The sequence below is a fragment of the Strigops habroptila genome, chromosome 2, assembly GCF_004027225.2.
Source record: "Strigops habroptila isolate Jane chromosome 2, bStrHab1.2.pri, whole genome shotgun sequence".
Classification (NCBI taxonomy): Eukaryota; Metazoa; Chordata; class Aves; order Psittaciformes; family Psittacidae; genus Strigops; species Strigops habroptila.
In genome coordinates, this window is record NC_044278.2 from 4782961 (window position 1) to 4807619 (window position 24659).

Consider the following 24659-nt stretch of genomic DNA (forward strand, 5'->3'; position numbering starts at 1 on the left):
TAGAGGTATAAGCGACAGCAAAGCCTGAAGCCCAGAAAAATTAAAGCAAGTCATGCTAGTATAGGAAATCAGTGATAATAAACTCAACAGCACTATTTTAGAAATACATATCACTTAAGATCAGATCAAACAGGTCTTTTCCAAAAAGCAACAGCAATATATCTAGTACATCTAGTTCAAGAAGTACTTTACTGTAGATGCTCTACCCATGTACAAGCATCCAAAATATTAACTTCTTGCAACTACTGTGTATGAAGAAAAAAGCTTCAAGACTAATACACAATCTTTGCCTTTTCAGATATCACATAGGGAATCCAAACCAAGACCTATCAAATTAGCCAACTATTATGTACATAAAAATGAAATATTTTCAAGGGTTGTGTGTTATTGAAGACATTATCCAAAACTACAGGCTTTTAGAATAAGTTGTTAAATGTTGGATCTGGACACGTTTGCTGCATCCAGCATGAGGGGAAGAAAAAGAAAAGTAAAACCATGACAAATTCAGATTTAATTTACATGAAATACTCTGAAATCAATAATTTAAAAGAGCATTCCAGTATGAGAGGAAAAAAATAAAAATCCATGTGAATCCATATGTTATCTAACAAAATTTAAAAACTTTTATTAAATTCATGAAATATTTAAATGTAAAAGTGTAGGAGTGTCAAACAGGTTCCCCAAAAGCGAATCTGTGGTTTGCAATGTTATTTTCTTGACCTTTCCAAAATAACTTTTAGCTTATCTGAAAAAAACCCTAAAAATAATTGTATCTCATTTTTCTAAAGTCACCATAAATGAAGAAATAACAGTTCACACAGCTCAGCTATAGACCCCACTATTCAAGTATTTATCAACAAAAAGCAATTTCAAAGTAGCTGCCTTGTGAGTAGTCAGGGATAACAGCTGGACAATTCAGCCATAAAATTAAGCCAACAATTCCACCATAAGTTTCTTGACAGACATCTCATACCTGAAAATGTAAACTAAAAATTATTCTTCTTTAGTCCAATAATAAAAGCCATCCTACAGAATGATTTCTTAATTCAGCCTATTGCACAGCATTCATCTACATTGTGCTTTAAGGTGTGTGCTACCTCTTTTAGTGGTTACTGAGTGTCCTCTGGAGAAGTTAACTTCAGTGTTATGGTAATGATTTAATTGCTTAATGTCACTTTAAAACATTGATGTATATGGAAAACCAAATTATTTCAACACAATTTGAAGGGCTATGCTTTGCAGAATAACACACGAATGACATTCTCTCTGTATTTATAATGCAACCTTTAACATAGGGTTATAATGAGTTACTTTCTTGGGCCTGCCACAGTGAAAACTCACTCCTCCACACCTCAGCTTTTACAACAGAAAAAAAAGAGATGGTTTGGGGGAAGGAAGGCTTTGATAAGGAGAAAGTCTTCAAGAGCATTCCTTTTATTTATTTTTCAGCTGAAAGCTTGGGCTCCTCTGCCTGTGAGTTGTCTTCTGTACTTTCTACTTTTTAAAGGATGGCAGTAGGAGAGACTTTTTCCCTTCTGTTCTAAGGACTCAAAACTGAAAAACTCTCTTTCTTTTAATTCAAACACAGATACAAGTCAAAAAAAAGGATTCTGAAAACTAAAAAGCTGAGGTATTCACATGCTCAGAATTTCAAATCAAGTCCTAAGCAGTCTTCTGAGCCTCATATTTTTGATATGCTTTGATTGCTGTAATGGCAATGTGGTTTGTCTTTTTTTTAACTCGAAACACCCTCTATTGTGGCCGTATATGTTCTCATTGTTCCATTACACCATGGGTCTGCTCAATTCTCTTTTCACAAAGCCCAAGCTTTGTTCACTCAAAGGGTAGGATTTTCCCATAGGCAAAGAATGCCTTTTCTTTGAGATGTGTCTGTAAATGAGACGTTTCAACTCAGGAACTATAAAGGAGGAAACTAGAAATTGTCCAGCAATCTCAATGTCTAAGGTCTTAACATCAAAATAGAGGGTAACTAGACTATGATGAATGTGCTGCTGCACACTCCTTCCCTTCCGACCTCCCCCACTACCCTTTCAGCAAATATTTTTTGTGTTTTCTGATATATGTTTATGGGGATAAGGTGTCCAAAAGCAGCGCACAAGATCTATCAGAGGCTTGTAGTGGAAGTATTCGCAAACCAGGGGGTCTATTGCCTATCTGAAAAGCTCAGTTTTCAAAGAAAACAAAAAAAATCTCACTTTCTCAGTTCTATTTCAAACTACTGTTCTACTCAGCTTTTACTTTCATAGAGTGAGTGGTGCACAAGTGAGTTACAGAAAGAAAGGAAGGAGAGGAGCCTCTATGAGAATATCACCACAGAAATGAAACATAATAAAAATCTGAGGGTGGGCAAATGAACAGACAAAGATAAAGGAATCTAGAACAGATAGAAATAATGGAGGTTGTTTCATTTCAGACGTGTTTTGGATTCCGCAGGGTTTCTACAAATTTAAAAAGAAACTTGTATAGAAGGAAAAGTGCGCAGAAGGTGAACCTCTATAAATGTATTTGGAGGCAGGAGTTAATAAACCGTCGGGTGCAAATTTGACATAGTGCTGGTCCAGATATGGAGAATAGTCAATCACAGAGTTTTAGTACTAGATTAAAAATGAGGAAAAAGGTGAAAAAGAGACCATTAAAGAAGGAGAGTGGATACAAGAGACATGAATCCAGGAAATGCAGAGTCTAAGATCATAATTAGAAACTGAGGCTGAGGTGGAAATACTTGAGAATCTCTTGAAGGGAAGCGGCATGAAAGAAAAAGTGATTATAACTGCATACTTACAGCACAACAGCAAAAGAGGCCAAATAGATTGGAAAGTTGGGAAGTGAAAAGATCAAGCAGCAGGCTTAAACAAACAAAAGAGAATACTTTTCCCTCAAAGCACATAATTCAATTCAGAAACTTGTTGCCAGAAGTTACTGTGAAAGCTAAGATGATAAATGTTTTGAAATGGGACTGGACAAGCAGGTGGAAGATAAATACATTGCAGTCCAATGGAAAGGTGCAGTGAGACCTTTGGTCTTACACATTGTAGGAGATCTTCTGTTTGAACGTACATATCGAAATATTAATGAGGATGTAACTCAGTCTTTCAGTGCTTTTATTTGCAAAAAACAGCTTGCCCAAGAAAAAAATATAGAATAATTGAGAGGCTGAAGTCAAGGGAATAAGGGAATATGTTATCCCACTTTTTCTTCCCCAGACATACTGAATTACTGGCTCAATCGCTTTCTACTATATGTATAATTGTGGCAGTAAGAACTGCTTTGACCATCCGCAGCTGCTGATCCATGTTGATTTCCATATTGCTCTGCCAGATAACAGATACATGACACACTATAGCTCTGAATATTTCAATTAATTGAATGTGTGTCTTTAGATTTGCAAATCAGGATATTTCACCCAGGTACTTTATTTCAAATAGGGCTGCAAATTACCAGATGCTGCTGTTTCCATTAAGATTTCCCAATGATGTTGACTTGCCACCCACTCAAGGTAATGTTGAACTAAGTCTTTTGCGGTGACATCCAGATGTTATGAACTACTGCTACATAGGTAACAGCTGTGTCATCAGTTTGATTATGATGGACCACATCCTTTCTCAACCTGAGCTAAATGAATGCAGTTATTACCTAAGCTTTGCAAGTGGAATCTGCGTTTTTCGGTTGAGCATCATGAGTTTGACAGCTAGCTCTGTTTACTGGTGATTAATGACTAGTATTTAGACAAAGGTAAATGAAAATTCTTAATAAATTGGAAGAGTGTGAAAATTACCTGGGGCCCATTACCAAAGAAAGGGTGTAATATATCCAGCCAGAAAGTGCACTTTTAAAGCACTAAGCTCGCCAATTACAATACAGAAATGACAACAGCTACAGGCATTAAAGCTTGTGCCTTTGTTACTGCATGAGACAAATGTCTGACCAAACTACGTCTTGCCTGTGTACTGCTGCATATAAACTCTTTGTGCCCACCTTCCTGCTTCATGAAGTGTTTTCTTGACATTAATAATAAAAGTTAAGAAAAATGAAAGTAGCAGCCGTATTGATTCAGCAAAGCAGCATGAGCATATTTAATAGCCCATGCCTTTACCTGATTCAAATATATTCAGTTTCTCTGAAGTCTGATTTCTTTAATTATACTACAAATCTAAAAAGACTTTTTATGTTATCAGATACTAATTATATTAGACAGATTGCCATTCATCTACCTACAGCAATATTTATTTTCACTGTCATCATTTAACATCAAAATAGTATTACTTCATCATCATTTAGAGTGGAAAAAATACCACTTTTTCTGTGAAATTTTGTGTCTAGGTTGATCCAGTTAAAGGCATGAGACTCTCTTTGCTTGGTTTGTATAATTAATGTGTATAAATACTTTGCTTTCTCTTAATCTCTAATTATGATAAACTGTACGTTCCATTTTTGAGCAAACTTCTCTCTATCCTAAAGCTGTCTAAATCTGCTCTAAGTTAGGAAGATAACTTCAGAAATGGAGAGAATTAGCAGATTGAGTCCCACTGAGAGTGGGTTTCATAGGGGAAAAAAGGGAATAGAAGCCAGAAGAAAATTTTACAACCTTAATAAACAGAAAGACTGAAAATTTTTTGAAGTAGAAGTGAAACAAAAGAAAATACGTATTAAAAAAAACCCCCCACAGTATGGCTAAGAAAAGAAAAGGTGTGGATAAGGTTCCACTCCCCTTCCTCTGCAGAGGATTCCATTGACATCGCCTGCCTTCTTACACAAGCTTGCCTGGAAAAACTGAATCAGCCACAGTATCTCTCTAACCTTGGGCATGTGATTATCATTGCTTCTCTCCACCACTGCAATTCCTCTGGGCTCAAGAGTTTCCTAGAAAAACAGTTGTTTAACAGCTGTGGAGCTGGACTTCCAGAAGCTCCATGAAGGCAGTGGCTACTAGCACTCAGGGCACTTCTGCCTTGACTCCTTACAACTGACCTGGTAGGTCACCTTTCCTAGACCTTACTTCCTTGACCTATGATTTAAAAGACTCTCTTATGAAGAGATTCTCCTCTCATGAAGATTCCTCCCCTCTCTTCTCCCAAATCTTTGCGAAGGTGCCTCCCCATTATATTAAATCTGGCATGTACTTGTATTAGAAACCTAATAATTGAAGGTAAGAATGCATACTTATATGATAAATCAACTGTAACAGAGGAGTAGGACAAAAAATTACCTCAACGCATTAGGCACAGGGGAAGGGATGAGAAATCAAAGGCTGGTCCCAGATATATTTAGGAAGATATAGGAAAAAATACATCCTCTATTAAATGGAAAAATGCATCTCAGAAAATGATAAAAAGTAGGTTTGCTAGCCCCCAGAGAAAGAAAGAAAGAGAGAATACTGTATAATTTTAGGAGGATTATGTTTCACTAGAGACATTCATGAACGTAATGAGCTAAAGAAGGGGTAAGACACTGCTTAAATTGATCTATACAACTGATTGTGCTACACTTGATAAAATAATTGTGTCAGTCTCTTCTGTACTTAAATAAACTTAACTCTGAAATGCAGTAAGTTGTTATGCACTAAACATCATCACATACTCTGTCACACTGCTCTCATTGTTTCAGAAACCGCAGAAGCACCTGACATTTACCTTCTCTACTCCTAACACTGGAATTGCAGAAATGCAATTAGGAAAACAGTGGTACTCATAACAGAAAAGGTCAGCAATGTGCAAGCTAAACCTGATAACTTGCCTAATATGCTGCCAAACATAACAGAATGCCTTCCTGATAATGAATGATTTTACAGACCGCTGTGAAGTTGTTGCAAAATAATCAGATCAACAGGGGGCATGCCACTATGCGAAAGACACATAGGAGATCGTGAAATACTCTTTGATAGAGGCATATTGCAAAGTCACCACTGACAGAAAAATCTACCCTTATAAAAGGCCATGTTTTCAGAAATAATCACCTAAATAAATTGGGCAGAAAACACAAGCAACAGAAGTTTCAGCGTTTGGTAAACGTAGAAGCCATTGCCTCATCAAAGGGAGTGCACTTTGTGCCTGAAGCCAACAACCAATAACCCACCAACTCCAGGATGTAAAAGACACGTTTTTTTCTTTTTCTTTTCTTGCAGTAATCAACATAAGTCCAGGTTACAGGGTTTAGTTTTTCTGTTTGTCTTTAATACAGAAATACGCACACAGCAGTACAGGCTCTGTGCTCCTCATAAACAGACCTGCTCCTTACTTGTGCCACTAATCCTACATAAACTGATAGTGAACTTTAAGAAAAATGAAAAGTAATAAGGGGTTCTTTTGATAAATGACATTTCATCAACAGTGCCAATAAATAGCTCATTACTGAAAACTGCAAGTAGCACTAAATAGAAGTTTTCTCCCAAAGACCTAAAGGCAGGTTAAACCTTTAGTAAAAATGCTTTGAGATCCTACAAACAGCAAAGAAACGTATATTGGTTTTACCAGAAATCATCATAGAAAGGTTGGAAAGGACCTTAAAGATCATTTCATTCCACCCCACCTGCCATGGGCAGGGACACTTCCAGTACACCAGGTTGCTCAAAGCCCCATCCAATCTGGCCTTGAACACTGCCAGGGATGGGGCATCCACAACTTCCCAAGACAACCTGTTCCAGTGTCTCACCACCCTCACAGTAAAGAAATTATTCCTAACGTCTAATCTAAATTTCCCCTCTGGCAGGTTAAAGCCATTCCCCCTTGTCCTATCACTACATGTCCTTTTAAAAAGGCCACTCTAGAATTCTTGTAGGCCCCCTTAGGTATTGGAAGACTGTTATAAGGTCTCTCCTGAGCCTTCTCTTCAGGCTGAACAAGCCTAAGTCTCTCAGCCTGTCTTCACAGTCACTGGTAAACTTGCTGAGGGTGCACTCAAGAGCAAATAAAATCTATATAGTCCACATGTCTACTTATAGACTATAATTTGTATTAGATTGTTTCATTTTATTTTATTGATAGTTAGAAAAAGATGTATTTTAAAAAAAAACTAGAGGAAAAAAGTACCGTCATGAGCTACAGTGGAGCTTTCACCTCTGTATTCACTTAGGTTGAAATTCAAATTACAGAATTCATAGTCCTCCAGGAATTATCACAAATATATCTGTGGTAAGAGAATATTACGTTTTCAGACTGATAGATCCATATTGCAAAGCTTTATTAAACGCAAATGCGAACTTTACATCATAGCTTCTTCTACACCTGAGCTCTATCGATTTATTTCATGATCAGTGTCAAAGCCAGCTATTCTTTTCATGTGACACGTATTGTTGCCTAATTAAGAAAATAAAATTAACTGTAATTTAATATGAACCTTCATATTTTTTTGATTTTATTAGAAGTACCATGAATTTAGGACATGACATATTTTTGAGGATTGACTGTAACGATAGGCCAGATAATGAACAGCTAACTTTTATAACCCGAATTTCTCAGTTGCAGGCTGTAACATGTTTGAAGAAAAGTATGTGATGTCCTGTCTTTCATGATCTATGAAAAAATATAAACCCCAAGCACCCATCTGTCTAGTATTTCCATATTTCCCTTCATATATCCTTTTGTAACCAGCTTTATCTGAACAGTGTGTGCCTGAGGCAAGTACTTATAAAACAGTACCAATATACTGCAAAACATTTTTACAGGTGCTTACTTTGCAAAAAGTTCACAACATCAGTGAATATATTTTGTTTAAACTGTATGAAGAGAGGCATGCCAATAAAAGGAACTAAACATACTCCCCACAGCTACATGATATCATCCATAAAAGTGAAATTATACTTCCAGCTTTTCTTGCTATTCCTTTGGTAATGCTCATATGCAACTAATTGTATTGTCTTGAAATGCTAGATATGCATAACATGCACCAAAGTACTAATGAGAACACACTCACCATGTACTATCAGGACGTATTCTGTGCTGTTTCGGCCAATAGGATTTTTTGCTTCACATCGGTACGTGCCATTGTCTGTTTTGTTTAGGAAACTGATGCTTAGGACCCTGCCGTTGACCACCATTCTTTCTGGATCTGGTAGTTCTCCACCGTCCTTTGTCCACAGTACTGGTTCTGGCCTGTTGGATCCAAAGCAATCCATTTAATCAGATACACGAAGCATGTATATGTAACATACACATCAGAAACAGCAGCATCATAAAGTTATGAATAGTAACCTGCCATCAAAGAATATTCAATGATAATTTGAGTTACTGGATATAATGAACTGTCACTATGGCAGGGGAGGTTGGAGCTAGATGATTGTAAGGTCCTTTCCAACCCTAACCGCTCTATGATTCTATGACAACCTCACCATTCCGGATGGGAACTACTAAAGAAAGTGAAAAAACAAGCAAAGAAAGGAAGAGAAACAGAAAAGGAAACAGAATGGTCCTGGAACAGGCCAAGATCTTTCCTAAATTAAACAATAGTTCTTGTGAGGTTTCAGAGCCCACAGTTTGGCAAGATGCTTGGCAAGCTAAGTGAAAACAACTTTGCCTTTGTGGGATGAGCAATATGGCCCTGTGTGTCTGACAGGCATCAGAAATCATGCAAGCAGGCTGAGGTAGATGTAAACGGTTTGTAAATGGATTCTAAAATTATTTAGGCCGTTCACAAGTGCACTTGCATGCGCTGAGTGTTCTTCCTGAACCAGGCATATCAGTCTCAAAGTAGCACATCTTACACACAATCTAAATTTGTTTCTGTTGCTGTGCTGTATCACAGCCCTTCCCTTTTTCCACACTTTCTGCATCCTTCCCTCAAATAATCGCTTGTTCTGCAAGTTATCACAAGCAATATAAGATTTAACTTTAAATCCTGGATTTCCCTCTTTTGTGAAGCCTTTCTTCTTGTGCCTTATGGTCTTGCATCAAACAAGCCAAAGGCAAAGCACTGACAGCAATAACGCCCTAGGCAAGTTAAGGGCGCTGCAGAGAAGGGAACTGACAGTCTTGCAGATTCACACACGCCTTCCCACTGGCAAGTGATACCTAACTTTCCTAAAGACTGTCAAGAAGCTCCACAGTTCCTGAGATTTGCCTAACAGACAGCAGGATGTATTTATTACTGGTATGCAGTCTTTACTTACACGTAGTAAGATCTACTTTCAAATCTACATGAGGGAAATCACCAAAAAGACAGGTCTGTGACTGGAGTGAAAAATTGGCTTACTGAATCCTGACTATCTCACAGATAGAGCATCTCAGGTGCTTAGATATTAGCCATGTAGGCAAGATATATACAGCCTGGAGATTCACTGCTACATTACTTGTATTTGGAAGCTCTGTACACTATAACCCAAATATCAATCCCTTTCTTTTGGGTACACTACTTAAGTAATTTCAGCCAGAAGCAGTTCTGGATTTGCACATATATTTGGTAGGAGAGCATAATATTATATTTTCCTATTGAAGTATGCAGTTGCATGACTAAATAATAAAACAAAATAGAAAACATTGTTACAAAATCAGCAAATGTCAAATCAGTTGCTAGTCTTACTCAAGAAATACTTAATATCATTAATTTAAGCAGGTTTTTAAAGCCTATTAAATAGGTGTTCAGAATAAGAATTAAACCTAAGAACCTAAGGAGAGACATTTTGCCAAGACATGGCCTCATGCACAGAAAACTAGTCTTAATGACTTCCATGACATGATTTTCTTTCAAGTTAGGCAAGACACGTAAACAAAATGATTTTTTCTGAAATGCACTTACTGCTATATAATTTATATTACTTTTCAAAGTAAAAATACTGTAACTTATGTTTCTCTTGAAAGATAAGGACAATTTATACATATTTTAGCAATATTTAGATGCCACCTTGTTAAATTGTTGCTGAATTTGTTAGCTAGACTGGCTATTCTCTGAAGCTTTGATTTTATTTAGAAAATCATACACTCAGGGAACAAGAGTCACATAATTTTAAACCAAGGATTATGAACTGTCTGTGTAACGGGCCTTATTTATACTTTACCAGAAATATGTCTTAATAATCTTCCTAAGTGCACTTTCACAACCTGGTGTGTAAATACACCTGACACACAATATACACACTTTCTTTCTGCTTAATGTGAGCAGGGAATCTAGATGTCCGTGCTGTTGCAGAAACATTGCCCTACAGAGTTCACAACATTAAGGTGCGATTTGCTTTGATATGTTGAAGTGGATTTGTTCAATTTTCTAGCAAACTCCTCATTGTTTCCCATTTACCAGCTTACTCTGAATCTGTAATCCCAGAAGTGGAAACTCTGAAACACTTCTGCTACAATGTGCACCATTACCTTCAAAAATGGCATGCTAAAGCAACTTCTGTGCAGTGGTAATTTATGGAACTTAGATTTTAAATTGAAATTAGATGGCATATCCTAGGGGAAAACCCATAGGATAACAAATACGTATGAAATGGAGCCTTAGATATAAATTATTCAGGGAGCTTTGTCACATAGTAATATACTAACTCCAGTCTTATAGAGTGCTTAGCTATAGTTGCGAAATGATGGTGGCAGAAAAACCAGGGCTTAAAGAGAGGCAGCTCTACATACTCTGGGTGTTGGAGAACCTGCTAATTAATTGCTAATATTAAGCCATCCTGTGCTGGCTTAGTGGCAGCAGCAGAGCAATTTCTGGGCAGCCAGCCCACGGTCAACACACCATGGTGGCCGGGCACAGCTCTCACTCCATCTCACTGCTCTGAAGGAGGATGATGCCTAAAGCAGCAATTCTGTCACAGCCACAAAATTAAACTTTGCCTGCACTGCTGGGGAGCTGTGAGACATTCTGGTCTGAACAATTCATTAGTTAGGCAGAAGTGAGCTAAGAACATGAGACATGCTCGTGCACCCAGGCCAGCACGCTGCTGAGGTCAGTGACACCAAGAACAGCTGGTTAAGGAAAGCATGCGAGTGCGGCTCTTTCCTGTGGTCTGTTCCCCCTATACTCTGCCAGCATTCACAATCATTCTGTAGGGGATGTTGTAGGGCACATCTATTGTTCTCTTTTGTACCTACTTAATATTTAGACCTTTTGCCCATGAATGCCTCTAATATCTTTTTGAATCTGCCTATACTGTCTGTCAACCCAGCCTCCTGTAGCAATGAATTCCGGAAGTTTCCTACCCGCTGTGCAAAAACTTATTTACTTTTATCTGTCTTACACTGATCTCCTAGCAGTGGCAATGAATATTGCAGGATATGGTAAGTAACATTTCTGCGTATTATAACCTTGTTATAAGTTATGATAGCCTTGTATTTAGTAGGCTTTTCTCTCTCCCTCTTTCTCTGAATTTGATAACTTCTGAGATTATTGACAGGAAAAAAAAAAAGATCACAAGAAAAAAGGGTAAAGGAACCATAAATTTAGAGCATATTGGCTATTCCTTGATAATTGCTTTAATACCTTCATTGTTCAAAGCACAAATGTAGCTGTAGCGTTGATGGGGAAGCTTTCGTTCTGTGACACAAGGCACAGAGAAGTGTGGATTCCCTATTGTTTATTGTAGTTATTGTAGTTTACCCTATTGAATCATGTTCATGGGTGCAGATCCAGGCAGAGGATCTTTATCTTACCCAACATTTTGAAATGGTTCTGGCTCAACTGGGGTATATATAGGTTTGACATTCCAAAACACATGACGAATAAGTACACTGCTAATATTGCACATTTTTCTCCACTGCATACATCTCCAATTTTGCAGAATGTCAGCTTTTCTTCACATACTAAGGAGTTGCTAGAATGCTGTCTATTACTGTATGGACTGGAACAAGCAGGGCATCCCTGTGCCTTGCATTTGTGCTTATTTCTAGTTGAATCACACCAGTTTAATCCCCATTTTTCTCAGACAATGTTGAAAACATCTTTCTCTGAGCACTATAGCTATAAAGTCGGAATGAGCACTGTGGCCACTAATGCAATTGCGTGTTACTACCTTCACACATTTCATGGCACAAACAAGCTCACCGACCTGTTCTGTACTAACAGGAGCATGCAGCCTGCTAGTGCCAATGCAGTTACCCAAAGAACAAGTCTGTCCTCCCTTTTCTCCCCATCTTGGATGAGAGGTGCTTTTCTATATCCCTGGTTTAATCCCTCCCATGTGGATGCGGTTAAGTGGAAACGAGCTGCGCTACCACTGAGATGCTTCATTGGGTTGGGGAAGGTAGCAGAACTGAAGCACCAAGATGCTGTTTTCTTCCCCAAAACACAGCTCTGCTTCTGGCTTACCTAGTTTAATTTGCTCCCAGTGTGACACCTTTTAAAACAAAACCAAACAAATGAAGCATGCTGTACTGCAGAAATTATTTCAACGACACAGCTCAACTGTGACAGCCCATGCTATTTCTTTGTGTGTGTACCATGCTAGTACACACTGCTTTTACTGATTTGGCTTTGCACACAGCTGCCACAGTGGCACTATCATGACTGCATTAAATGGAAAGAAACCAGAGAGACTAACCCCAAGCATACTAAACATCCTGAAGTACAACCAAAGAGTTCACTGCAAGTGCCCCACAAGAAATTTGAACTCTATACTTTCCCTGAAGAACTGCTAAATGGGCTTAGATTTTGGTATAATTTACATTTAATCCTAGTAGAAAGGCCCAGAAGCAAAAGGGAACTGGTTTTGAGTATAGATAAATGGTTTTCTTAGCTGTCTTGACGTTACCCTCAAAACCTGACATAAAAAGCAACAGAATTTGGTATTCTTTCCCAGTCAAACTGAAATGGGACTGTGATGAGGATACCAAAAAAAGGGAATCATATTCCAGGATGATTCATGTTTTGCATTGTGGAACAGGAGTTCTCTTGCAAGGAACTTAACACAGAATTGATAAATAAAGCAAAATTATTTTCTAATCCTGAGGCTAAGAAACCTTTTCTTCTAAAAGAAGACAGAGAGAAAGGAAAGGGGCAACTGGAATGTGTTTGGGGGAAAAAAAAAAAAAAGGCTGTTTTAAAAACCACGGTCAGATTTGATTAGAAAACAAACACTTAGGCACAGATTTACCTTTTCAACAAGTGCTTATGTAACGTGAAAGTCAACAGTTAATACTTACGTCCACATTAATAATTTTGATAATCCAGACCTTTAAAGTTACACAGTAGTATTTTAAAACAAATTTGTCCATTTTCCATCACTTTCTTCGTCCTTAACCAAAGGACTGTGATGTTGCAGTCCTTTCCTATAAACCTCCTTTTTAGCAATATCTTTATATCTAACCATTATATTTATCTTAACTTAGCCTGCATTTAAAAATAATACATAGGTCTCTTGTATCACCTCTTTTTTCCCCGAACAAAGTGAATTTAAGCAATGCACTCCATTCTCACTTCAAAGTTCTTGGATCTATTCATTTTTGTTGCCCTTTTCTGATTTCTGTGTACAGAAAGGTCATGTACAAAGTGTTCTTCACCGAGACCTTAGTAAACAACACTTAGATAACTTACTGGCCTGTAATACTAGCACAGGAATTTCTGTAAGATCACACTCAAAAAACCCCCAAAACAATAACAATAAAAAAATCCAGCACTGATTTTTTCATAGTCAGTCCCTCTGGGTATCTAAACATCCTGTCAAAAATTTTGTAGCCTATGTGGGTAAAAATTAGAAAGATGGAAGAAGGATTTGTGGAACACTAACGAGACACATAAATCCATTATTTTGAGTACGTCCTTCTTGATCAATGCCTTTTACTTGTATTCTCTGAAGTCCATAAAAACATACTCTAGCAGATACACTCAAATGAGTAATGGAAAAGGTAGCACCACATTTATCAGAGCATTTTTTGATGACATCCTGGTGCAATGTTAAAAGTCATCTAAGGGAATGTTTGCTTCATTAATTTGAAACCTACAGTTTATCTGTCCTGAGAATCTGGGGTTTTAGCTTTGTCAGTTAATCATCCAGTTGAAAGTTTAAATCCTGAGGGAACCTCTTGTTTATATAAAGTCTCAGTCTGATGAGTCATATTGGGATGAGCTGGTTTGGGACCATTTCATCTATCAAAAAATATCAATATCCACAGTTGCTAGCCTTTCATAAAAGGCTTGGATAGATGGGTTTTATTTTATGAGATAAGAACTCGCAGTGATTCTGCAGTTCTGCAAAGCTTGAGTAACCTTCACAGAGTGTTTTTCTCCCCAGAAGAATTAGTCTAGAATATCCTAAGTATGTTTTATGAAGTTATCTTTTTTTTAAGAGGAAAGCTTTGAACATCAGAATTTGCTATTATATTTGTCTCAGCAGACATAACGTAGCCGAAGAATATTTATGGTTCCCTATACCAATGTTTTTAAAATGGTTAAGGATTAACTTACCAACATATGTTAAAAACAAGTTGGCAACAAAATAGAGAATTCCACTTTTTAAGTCATAAAAATTTGACATGAATTCACAGCTATAAAGGCAACAGGAACAAAAAGAAATATGAAAGACAGTTGCAGTCTATTATGCCTTTGAAAAAGTTGCTTAAATGATAAAGAAGTGTCAGGAATCTCAAATGGTGTTAGTATTCACCATTTACAGAAATAAAGAGAACACCAAAAAAACAGGGGAAAGGAAAAAAAAAAAAGATAGCAGAAAAGGGAAGAAAACAACCAAACCAAACAAGAAAAACCACAAAATCCTCCATCCTTTACCTTCTGTCTTGGATACAGCTAAAGCCTTTCTTTTGTCCACCACATGCACTTGGGTACCAGGTCTCCCTGCCTGTAGCTTGCTTGGGATAAATCAGGCACTCCTCTCACCTACAGGCTGCCTTACTGGATTACAGTTGCTAACCTTGTTGATATGATTACTAAATTTGCAGCTGAAAGTCCTTATCCCTCAGCAGCCCATGGCAGCAACTGATTAAAGTGACTCAAGAAGAGTCTTTTCAAAGCAAAGGCTTTTATTCTTTTACCTAAAGATATAAACTATAGATTGCTAAGGGGTAAAAGAGTATTTTTTTCAGAGTCATATTTCCCCCTGCAGTCTAATCTTTCCATGCGATCAATTTTAAGGGTCCTTTCAGGTCGGCTCATAAACACCTTTGCCTGCAAGAACCTGACTGTTCTCTTTCTACCATAATTCACTTTCCTTCTGTATCTCCATCTCATTGGCCTCATAAGCCATTTCTCTCTTTCCTTCAGTACCTTTAGAGTCTAGGCTGCCCTTTGACCTAAGGCTTTCAGCCCCTAACACAGCTGTGTAATGCTGCTGGTCTCTGTCTGAACAGCTTTTTCTCAGTTGATACCAACCCATTTTAATGTTAACTTCTTTGAAACTATTTACCTGTAGTTTTTCCCCTTTGCCTTTTGTGCATTTCTTGTGTCCTCCCCTCCCCTGTATTTTTTGTGTTAAGTCATTTTCAAGAAGGCAAAGCAATATCAAAAAAATATCCCAAAAGTGCATAATCCATATATACATGTATATATATATATAAAGTTTCTTACCTAAATCCAGTATTATTCACAATCTTCCCAAAGCAGTATAAAAAACCCTGCTGTGAATAACAGTTTGGATATTGGCTTTCTCGTAGTCATGAGACAGATCAACAAGAGCACTTTTATGAAATCAGAAGATGCCTTACCAGTGAATTGCATCAGAAATATCCCTTGTAGAGACAGACAAAAAGATTGTCTCAAAAAACAACCTCAACTTTGTGAGGGAGATGCCATAGGGATATGGTCCAGAATTCAATATAAATAAACCCAAAAACCATTGCTACATGAAGGCAGATGTGGGGGAGTCCCTTAAGCTTGCTCACAAAGTACCACTCTACCTAAGGTAAGCTTAATGTGGCAGGAAAAGAGGACACCAAACTGGTGTGCACACTGCTGTGGGTAATGCACTAGTCTTCCAATGCTCCATATTAGAAGCAAAAAGTAGTTCAGAGAATTACAATTCATTATCAGTAGTCACAGTGTGTGTCTTGGAGAAGCAGTGTTTTGTCAGGGTTAGTTTGGTTGTGCCAGCACTTCCAGCCCTTCAGCTTTGAAGGAAATGAAAATTCAGAGAGGTCCATCTTGCATATACACAAATGTTCGCAGTGAAAAAAGAAGAATCTTGTGTTTATACCCTCCATCTTCTTGATACAAATTAAGATTAAAAACACTGTGTGTTTCCTACGGGACTGTTGATTTTCTCCACCCTTTTTCTTGGGCATATGCCTCTGCTACTTCCTCAGTCAGCAAGTGGGAGCACTGCAGATGTGCTAATTTTAATGTGCTTTCATAGCAGAGAACAATAAATGCCTTCAGCTTCCTGGTCTTTGTAGTGCCCATTCTATAACCCCACCTTCTGGAATTCCATTTTGCCCACATCTCTGACACATTTGCCACATACTCCATCTACTTTCAAACTTTTAATGCCTCATTTCATCCCTCCTCCAATTTTTTTTTGCTTCCCCTGAATCTGACCAACTTCCCAAACAACAGATTGGACATTTCTATGCCTTTATACTTTCTCAAGTCTTCAGATGTTTCTGCACCAGGCAGTTAATTACTCCCATGAAAGGCAAAATTTGCTCAACTGCTTTATTTCTGCCTTCCATCAGTTATGAATGTAGAAACACAAAATGAAGGAGGGAGAAAGAGGCTGCCATATTTCCAAACCCTCAAGGCCAGACCATCACTTTGCAGCAAATGGAACTGAAGAACACAGGCACACTGATGCATACCATAAGCAAAAAGGTGAACCTCTTTTAAATACATATTAGAAAGTCAGAGAATAGGTACTGACTTCATTTTTTTCCCAGTCTTATGGTATTTATACTTCTGGATATTTTTATGCTTTTTTTTTGTACTTCAAATCAAAATGCCTAGTATTTTAGAACACTTTTAGCAGCCAGCTATTAACCACACTTTTTTATATGTATTTTAACGTCTGAGGCTCAAAACATCTTAAGTTCAGAGAAAACACTGTAACCTCTACAGCTTAGGAACAGCTTTCATAAAAAGTGCACTTTAAAATCTTCTGTCTGTAAAAAACAATGGGATGTATGGCTATGCTGTTCATTTTGTGTTGCCAGTTTATAAATAATTTATATTTCTTTTAAATTTTAACCAGGAGGGGAAAAAAAAAAAAAAAAAGTCCTCCACAGAAGTGTAACATCTTTCAAAAAGATTCCTGAGGCTAAAAAGGCAGGAGAGGTGTAAGCCAGAACAGCAGCAGGAAAGAAGGAAAAAAAAACCCCAAAACCAACCAAACAAAAAAACACACAACCCTATTAAAAGATCTGATGTAATTAATCCTGCCTTACTATTTGGGGAATGGAGGCTTCGTGGAAGTGGCCACCACCATCAGCTAACTGACACCAGCTCAAGGGCAAAGTATTAGGTAATACTTTGCAGGAAGTATCTGCCTGGAATTGACCACAGATTAGATAAGGTGTTTTCCAATTTCTCTAAAGCAGCAATGATGCTGCTTTTGTATCAGAAGTCTTGTACTGAAGGCCTGATATGGACAGACTGCACAACAAGGAACTGTTCCGGTAGATGCACGATGTATTATCCGCTATGCAGTTGTTTAACAGCTCTCACAGGTAATGGGTAAGATACCCCTAATGACATATCGATAAATAAAAAAGCAAGTGACAGCCTTCCTTTTAGAAGATTGTGCAAGAAAGAGAAGGGAGAGAGACCTTCTCCATAAAGTACATCTCACTGCTGCAGGCAGAGGGGGAAGGCAGACTCAGTGAAACCACGACCTCATCTGGAGAATGGAAAGTCAGCAGAGCCCAAGCTTCAGACTGACGGCCAGGTAATGTCACACAGGGAGAGAAGTGAGCTCCAGTCAGGGCTACGGCAACATTATTGCAGTCAGGGGAATGGGCAAAAGAGGAAGCAAAGAAACAGTGATGCCCAGAAAGGTCCTTTTAAATTCTGGAGTTGAAAGTACTCTGGATCAGTACTGGAGCACGTTGGTAATACACGCTCTTCTGCCTGTTCTGCCTGGGATTAGTGCCATATATTGATGTGCAAATTAGAAAGACAAAACTCTTTCCTTTCAGCCTCATAAACTAAGACCTACACTTTCAGATGGTGGGGGTAGAGGGGAGAAGGAGAGGAGAAACTATATACAGATAAAGTGAATGTAAAGAATAATTGTCACACGTTGCTTAAAGATTTTATTGCTGCTCCTAGAGGCTTTTTATTTTCTGTCAGAGTACAGCTGAGATGATAAATGGCATGTGAGAAATTCATTCACATGAAAAATTATTGATTAAACATAGAAATCATAATGGCCAGGTTTCATTATAGTTTTAGTTCTATAGGTTTCTAATGATGTAGTCTGTGTTCAAACAGCTAAATCTTTGGGCTTCTTATGCTGCTGTTTACACCTTGTTGATTCCTTCTTAACCTTTAAGAGCTATTGAGAAATTAGTAGATTATTCTTTTTCATCAACTGTAAGTAAAGCATGACTATAAGAACAAAGGATGATAGAAACTGCAGTGGATTAAATGGACAATATCTGAGAAAAATGCATTTCAAAGTCATGCAAATGTCAGCAGTATTAAGATAATATGGTGCTCAAGTGGATGCATCAGAATGGCTGCTGGAATTACTGGGATTAACCAGGAACTATGCTCCTAATGTTAATGAAGTACTGCTGAGAATAGGAAAGCAGCAGCAAAGCATAATGATAGGATGTGCACACCTTAGTTACTATGCATTTCACAGAACAGAGGAAAATAACATCTTCTCAACCGGCATGTCTTCAGATCCATTTATAACACTGCGTTTCTTCATACAAGTTTAAAAGCATACTGCATCCCCAGCCAGGGCAACAGGAGCTGGGGAAAATACCAATTTATCAGCAATAACAGAATAATAGCAGAAAGAGCTTTACCACCACTTATTTTAAATGTTTCACGTTTTCACATTATAGGATTAAAAAATGTGTGTTTTCTGAAACTAGCTTGGCTTTACATAGCTAAGACAAGTGCCACATAGAGATAATGGTGGAGACTGCAAGAAAGAGGCAACAGGAGGTAAGTACTACACTGCATTATCAGTTCCCGCTTTTCTTTTTCCTTAATCAACATTTTGACTGTTGGTGATATCCCCACTGCCAGTTGAGGCCCGAAGGGTATATCAAGGTATTAATGAGCAAAGATTATTATGAGAGTTTTTTTTTCCTTTGACGAATCTGGATTTTATGCTGCTTAGATACTTCAACTGAGACACTGCTGGATATTCACATGCATAACTTGCACTGGTTTCAGTGAGAGCTGTGTCCCAACACACGTAAGAAACTCTCTCTCTGTTATTACAGTAAGCTGAGAAATCCCATCTAAGAAAAACCAGCTGCATTTTTTGAACTAAGGTCAAATGCTTGGTGGCACTAGAGTCATGAGGAAAACAGAGAGTGGCTGATTCACTTCTGCATTTTCCATTAAGTAAACAGTTGAAAATCTCATTCACGGTTACTTGCTTGTCCAAATACTACTTGTTTAAAATCATTTGCTATTGATGTTGGCACAGCCAAGGAGAACCCTCATGAAACTAAAATTCTTTCATGCACTTGAGGTGCAGCGACAACACCCAGAGAGCTGATAAAAGTACCAGTGCTGCAACTTGAATGACAAGCAAGCACTGTACAAAGTCTTCAGTAACAACCCTCATTAACCAAGGTATGAGCTTCCTGACTTTCAATGTATGTAAAAACATCATGAAGTTTGGGAGATGTAGCGAATATCCTCTTTGCACCAGATAAGAAACCTTTAGTAATAAGAGCTATAACAGCAACTCTAAGATCTTTAGTTGAATCACAGGTTCTTCTCAACAAGTAACCAAATGTTTGTTGATATTTATAACAGCTATAAGAGCACCAAAGGAACGTGAATACACCATAATATTTTTGCACGTCAGTTATATTTTTTCACAAATGTCAAAAAAGCTGATGTAGAAGCACACTGTATTAAATTATAACCAATAATAAAATGCTTCATGCTTTCAAGATAATATAATGAAATCTTAACAACAATACACTAGGAACTTATTATTATTTATATTTCAGAGCTAAGTCCTATACTGTGGACTGTGTCTATTTCTTTTACATCTAAAAATAACTTATGAAACACTAATACAACAAAGGGGGGAAAAAAAAAGGAGACAAACATTATTTACTTACAGGAGTTTGGTTTTCTTCTCTCAAATGTATCATCTCCAGACAAAGGGGAGTGCTTTAGTTCACGTAAACTTCTCTCATACAGAAAATTATTCATTAGTACTTTCATGGTAATAATTTTAGCACTGTAAAGGAGATATCCTCAAGCTCTGAACGGGATCCAGCTCCATTAACATCTTGTCCTAGCAAGCTGCAATAGCCTATGTTCAATGCTTAAGAACACAGGAACAGATATACTGGATCAGACTAAAAGTTTAGCTAGCCCAGTGCCTTATCTCCAACACCAGGGAAAAGCAGATGTCTAGGGAACAGGCCAAGCACAGATGCTGCCTCCACAAGCACTCCTCTGACCTACAACTATTTCAGGCATTTCTGACACCAAGCACAGTTTAAAACTATTCTGTAAACCGTAGGGATGTGTCTTCCCATGAACTTATGCAGCTCTCCCTCAAACTACCATAAATATTTACCATCTGCCATATCCATTGACAACAAAGTGCCAAAGCTTACTGGTCATTGTATGAAAAATGGTGTCCTTGCTTTGTGACAAAACTGTTTCTTACTAGCTTAGTTTACCCTTAAACATTGCCACTTGAAGAGAAAGAACCAACAATCCCTAAAAACTCTCTCTTTGCCATTTACAGTTCTGGAAACATCTGTAATATTTCCCCTCTACATCAAATAGGCCCCCACAAGGCATATTTTCTCTGCCTTTTAAGGAACTCCAACATAGGATTTTCCCTCTGCAAAAGGGATTCCCCCCAGAAATTTTTTTTATTATTATTATTATTCAGATGTCTGGTAACTCTAGTCCTTTCTATAGTTTTTACTACCTGTGAAGCCCAGATATCAGTTCTATAGACTTGCACATTCTGGAATATCTCCTGAAGCCCTCTTGTCCCGAGTTAGCAAGGTGTTTTTAAGCATGAAGTTTTCTGTCACTGTTCAGAATTCATCAATTTCATTCTTGAATTCCCTTTGAATGCCGGGGTGAAACCATCTGGTCCTGCTGACTTGTTACTGCTCATTTTGCCTGTTCATTCCACAACCTCCTCCATGGCCCATTTAAGAAAATCCTGCTGGTGAGCACCTCAGAAAAAAGGGAATCTGAAACACACCTGGTTTCTCCCAGAGTAAATACGGATGTAGCAAATTCATCTGGCTTCCCCTTATACTTTGATCCTCGATTGATCCTAGAAACGTACTGACACACTTTCTGATATATTTCAAGAAAGATTAACTATTACTTTCAATTTCCTTTGCTAGTTGACTCTCCAACATTCCCCCTCTCCTCTTTTCTTTTTTCCTTTTTTTTTTTGGAGGGTTGGCTTAACTGCATTTTCATATTTAATCTGCCAAAATCTAAGGATCTTTCCTTTCCTTCAGAAAACAACATCTTTCAAATTATGGCTTCACCATTTTTACTTTTCTTTCTCTTCTGTTTAGCCTTACCAATTTCTCCTTCTCAGGTGTTTCTGCTAAGTGATACGTATTGACCCTGTGTTCCTAAACTCTTATTTTTCTAAAATAGTCCTCAGGCTGCCTGGAAAGATTTAATTTTCTTAGCTGCCCCTTTCAACTTCTTTTTAACAAGATTCTTCATTTTTATATAGTTCCCCTTTTTGATGTTGATTACTATATAATTGTCTAGCCTTCATTTTCGCCTCTAGGTGCATGCTGCAAGTAAATACATTTTAAAGATCAAGCTGAACGTAGATGGTGCTGAGAGCTGCCTCAGACTGTCACTCCCCGGGAAAACTCAATTCCACTTGGAGCATTCTAGAAATGGTTTGTATGAGGTAAGAAGATAGGCTAAGGATATTTGAGATCAACAGAACGTAAAAAACTACCCCAAAATCACAACTGAACAGCAATAATTGGTAGAAACACTGATCTGTCTCCCAGTTACCCCTCTCCCATGATCCCTGTGGAGCCACATGCTGGGGTGGGCACTGCTGGGTGCTGCGCAAGTGTGGATGGACTACTTCTCCTACCACATGGACACCACAGCCCACCCCACCAGCACTTCTTAATCCTTGACGAAATATTTCTAATTTCATCTTTAAGTGGCCAATGCAGTGTTTCTAAGTAGTAATAACCACCCACCCCCCCAAAAAAACCCCAGCAAAACATATATGTATCTATGGAAAGCTGCCATGTGTTTAGGAGGTGGATCCATACAGTAAAGTTCATTACGGAAATCTTGTGCACTGGTGTGCCTCTGCAGCACCCCTCAGCAATGATCTATCTGCCCATCTCACTAGGATGCTGTACTGGGTGCGGGTGCCCCAGGACTCTCAGGAGGCTGCAGGGGTCTCTGTGAGGAGTGGCCAGGGCTGTACCATGCCAGACCACAGCCAGCTCCAGTCAGCTCCAACTGACCCATCACAGGGCACGGCACAGCCCCGCAGCCACAATGGTGGTGCCTGGGGAAAGCCTGGAGGAGGGAGGGAAAAACCTGCCTGGATGTGAGAACTGGGTGAGAAACAGCCCTGGAAGACTTGAGGGGAGAGGAGGAGGAAGGGGTGGAGGTGCTGCAGGCACCAGAGCAGAGATTCCCTCACAGCCCCTCAGGAGGACCACAGTGGAGCAGCGTGAGGAGGAAGGAGCTGTTATGGCAGAGAGAAGCTGTTATGGACTGACTAAAGCCCCATTCCCCAACCCCTTGAGGGAGGAGATAGGGAACTGCGAATGCGCTGTTCTTCCTTTGAACAAGCCAGGTTGGACAGGGCTTTGAGAAACCTGGTCTAGTGGAAGATGTCCCTGCCTGTGATGGGAGGGCTGGAACTGGATGAGCTTTAAGGTCTCTTTCAACCCAAACCATTCTATGATTCTATGAAGACTGTTCCCTCAAGCCTTCATGATACACAAGAACAAGTATGCACACATGTCAGCACACACATCTGTGATGAAATTTCCTATCCAGACCCCCACCAACTAAAACCCAGTAGACACCACTGTCTCCCAGTTAAATCATTCCCTGCCTGTGTTACCCACCATTAACAGCCCCGGCATGGCTGCTCAGTCCCTCATATAGCATATAGTAGGTTCTTAAATGAGGGACAGACCAGGCAACCAGCTATAGCAGTTTCTTGGCAGCTTTCTTCTTCTGGTTCTGCATCCTTTCAGCCTGCCACTTTTGCTCTCCTGTGCAAACTACAAATCACAGACTCAGTCTTTCCTCAGGTCTTAAAAGTTTTGGAAACAGTTTTCAGCAGTAGTTTAAATATTAAGCCTTGAATCTGGAGATTTCATTTTGACTGTGAGTCTCAGTTTTGTGAGGTAAGGAAAACTGCCAGTACGGTTTTAGAAAATTATAGAAGCAAGCACTGGATTTACTGAATGGGTGTCTCTGCTGCAAATGCAGTTTGAGTACTAGTGCGGTATTAGGTAGGAATAGCGCAGGGACAGTCTTCAGTGCTCACTCAAAAAAACCCCATGATTCACTTGTGGCTTCACCTTTCACATGTAAGACAGACATTCCAGAAGTGTGCCAACAGGCCCCACTGTATAATTATCCTCCCACACTCACTCCATTTATACACCCTTTTAAAACTTGCACACTGACTGAGAATTTGTAATTCTGGAGAAGGATGATCAGGCAGAAGGTTACACTTGAGTTTGTCGATTAAACCCTTTCTTCCAGCGTTTGTTTTCTGCACCTCATTTACACATTAATTGTACATGAGCCCCAACTTTGCAATGACTGGTGAACAGGCCAATACCTTCATCTCCATAGCAGTTGAGTGATTTTAAAAAAGGGGTGCACTCTGGGCTTGACTTCTGCACACGAATAGCTTGAGATCATAGTAAATGTACAGAATTGATGTATAATAGACCAAGTCACAGAAACCTGCTTCTCCCTGTTTTAGGTGCTTTGAAAATAGGGGGAAAAAAAGGAATAAAAGTCAGAAAAAACATATCTAACATAGTCTTAAAAGCTAGGGAAGGGTGAAAAATAGAAGTATTTTTTGTACTGAAAACAATGAAGTAAAAAAGGTAAAGTAACAGTGGAGAAAGGAACAGTACAAGCTATTCTCAATGGGGGTAAAACTAGCAATTCCAAAATCAGTGTCCAACTTCATAACGAGAGGTTATGTCTTCAGAACAGGAGATCTGAGTTTTTGAGTGAAAGGACACCAAACACAAAGAAGAAATGAAAAAGCATAATTATGAAATCCTGATTTGAAAGGTGCCTTTCTTACACTGTTCTTTAAATGCACACTTCTTTCCCTTTAGAAGAATGTTGTTTTACCCTGCTAGCTTACAGCACGTACATGTTCTCAGGGTACTATGGTGCTATATTTGGGGGTACTAAGCTGCATTTTGATATGCAGACATGCAATGGGCTGATGTTCTCCATGACACTGGGTGTTCCAGATCACATCCACTATAAAGGGAACAGATTTTCTTTCTGTAATTGTGTAACTAAACACCATGAGAATGATTTGCACTGAAGGAGTTATACTATGGTGTCTGCTTGTGTTCTACTGCTAATGGTTGATTCAAGACTTGTAA

At 38.6% G+C, this 24659-nt stretch overlaps 1 protein-coding gene across 8 annotated transcripts in view; it reads right to left on the bottom strand.

The window, feature by feature from the left end:
• Positions 1-24659, bottom strand: part of CADM2 (cell adhesion molecule 2) — a 637102-nt gene that overhangs the window by 61506 nt on the left and 550937 nt on the right. For all 8 annotated transcript variants that reach the window (XM_030471717.2, XM_030471720.2, XM_030471715.2 and 5 more), the window contains one exon: positions 7930-8108. In XM_030471717.2, the coding sequence (XP_030327577.1) occupies positions 7930-8108 (179 nt within the window). The remainder of the gene's footprint in view (positions 1-7929; positions 8109-24659) is intronic.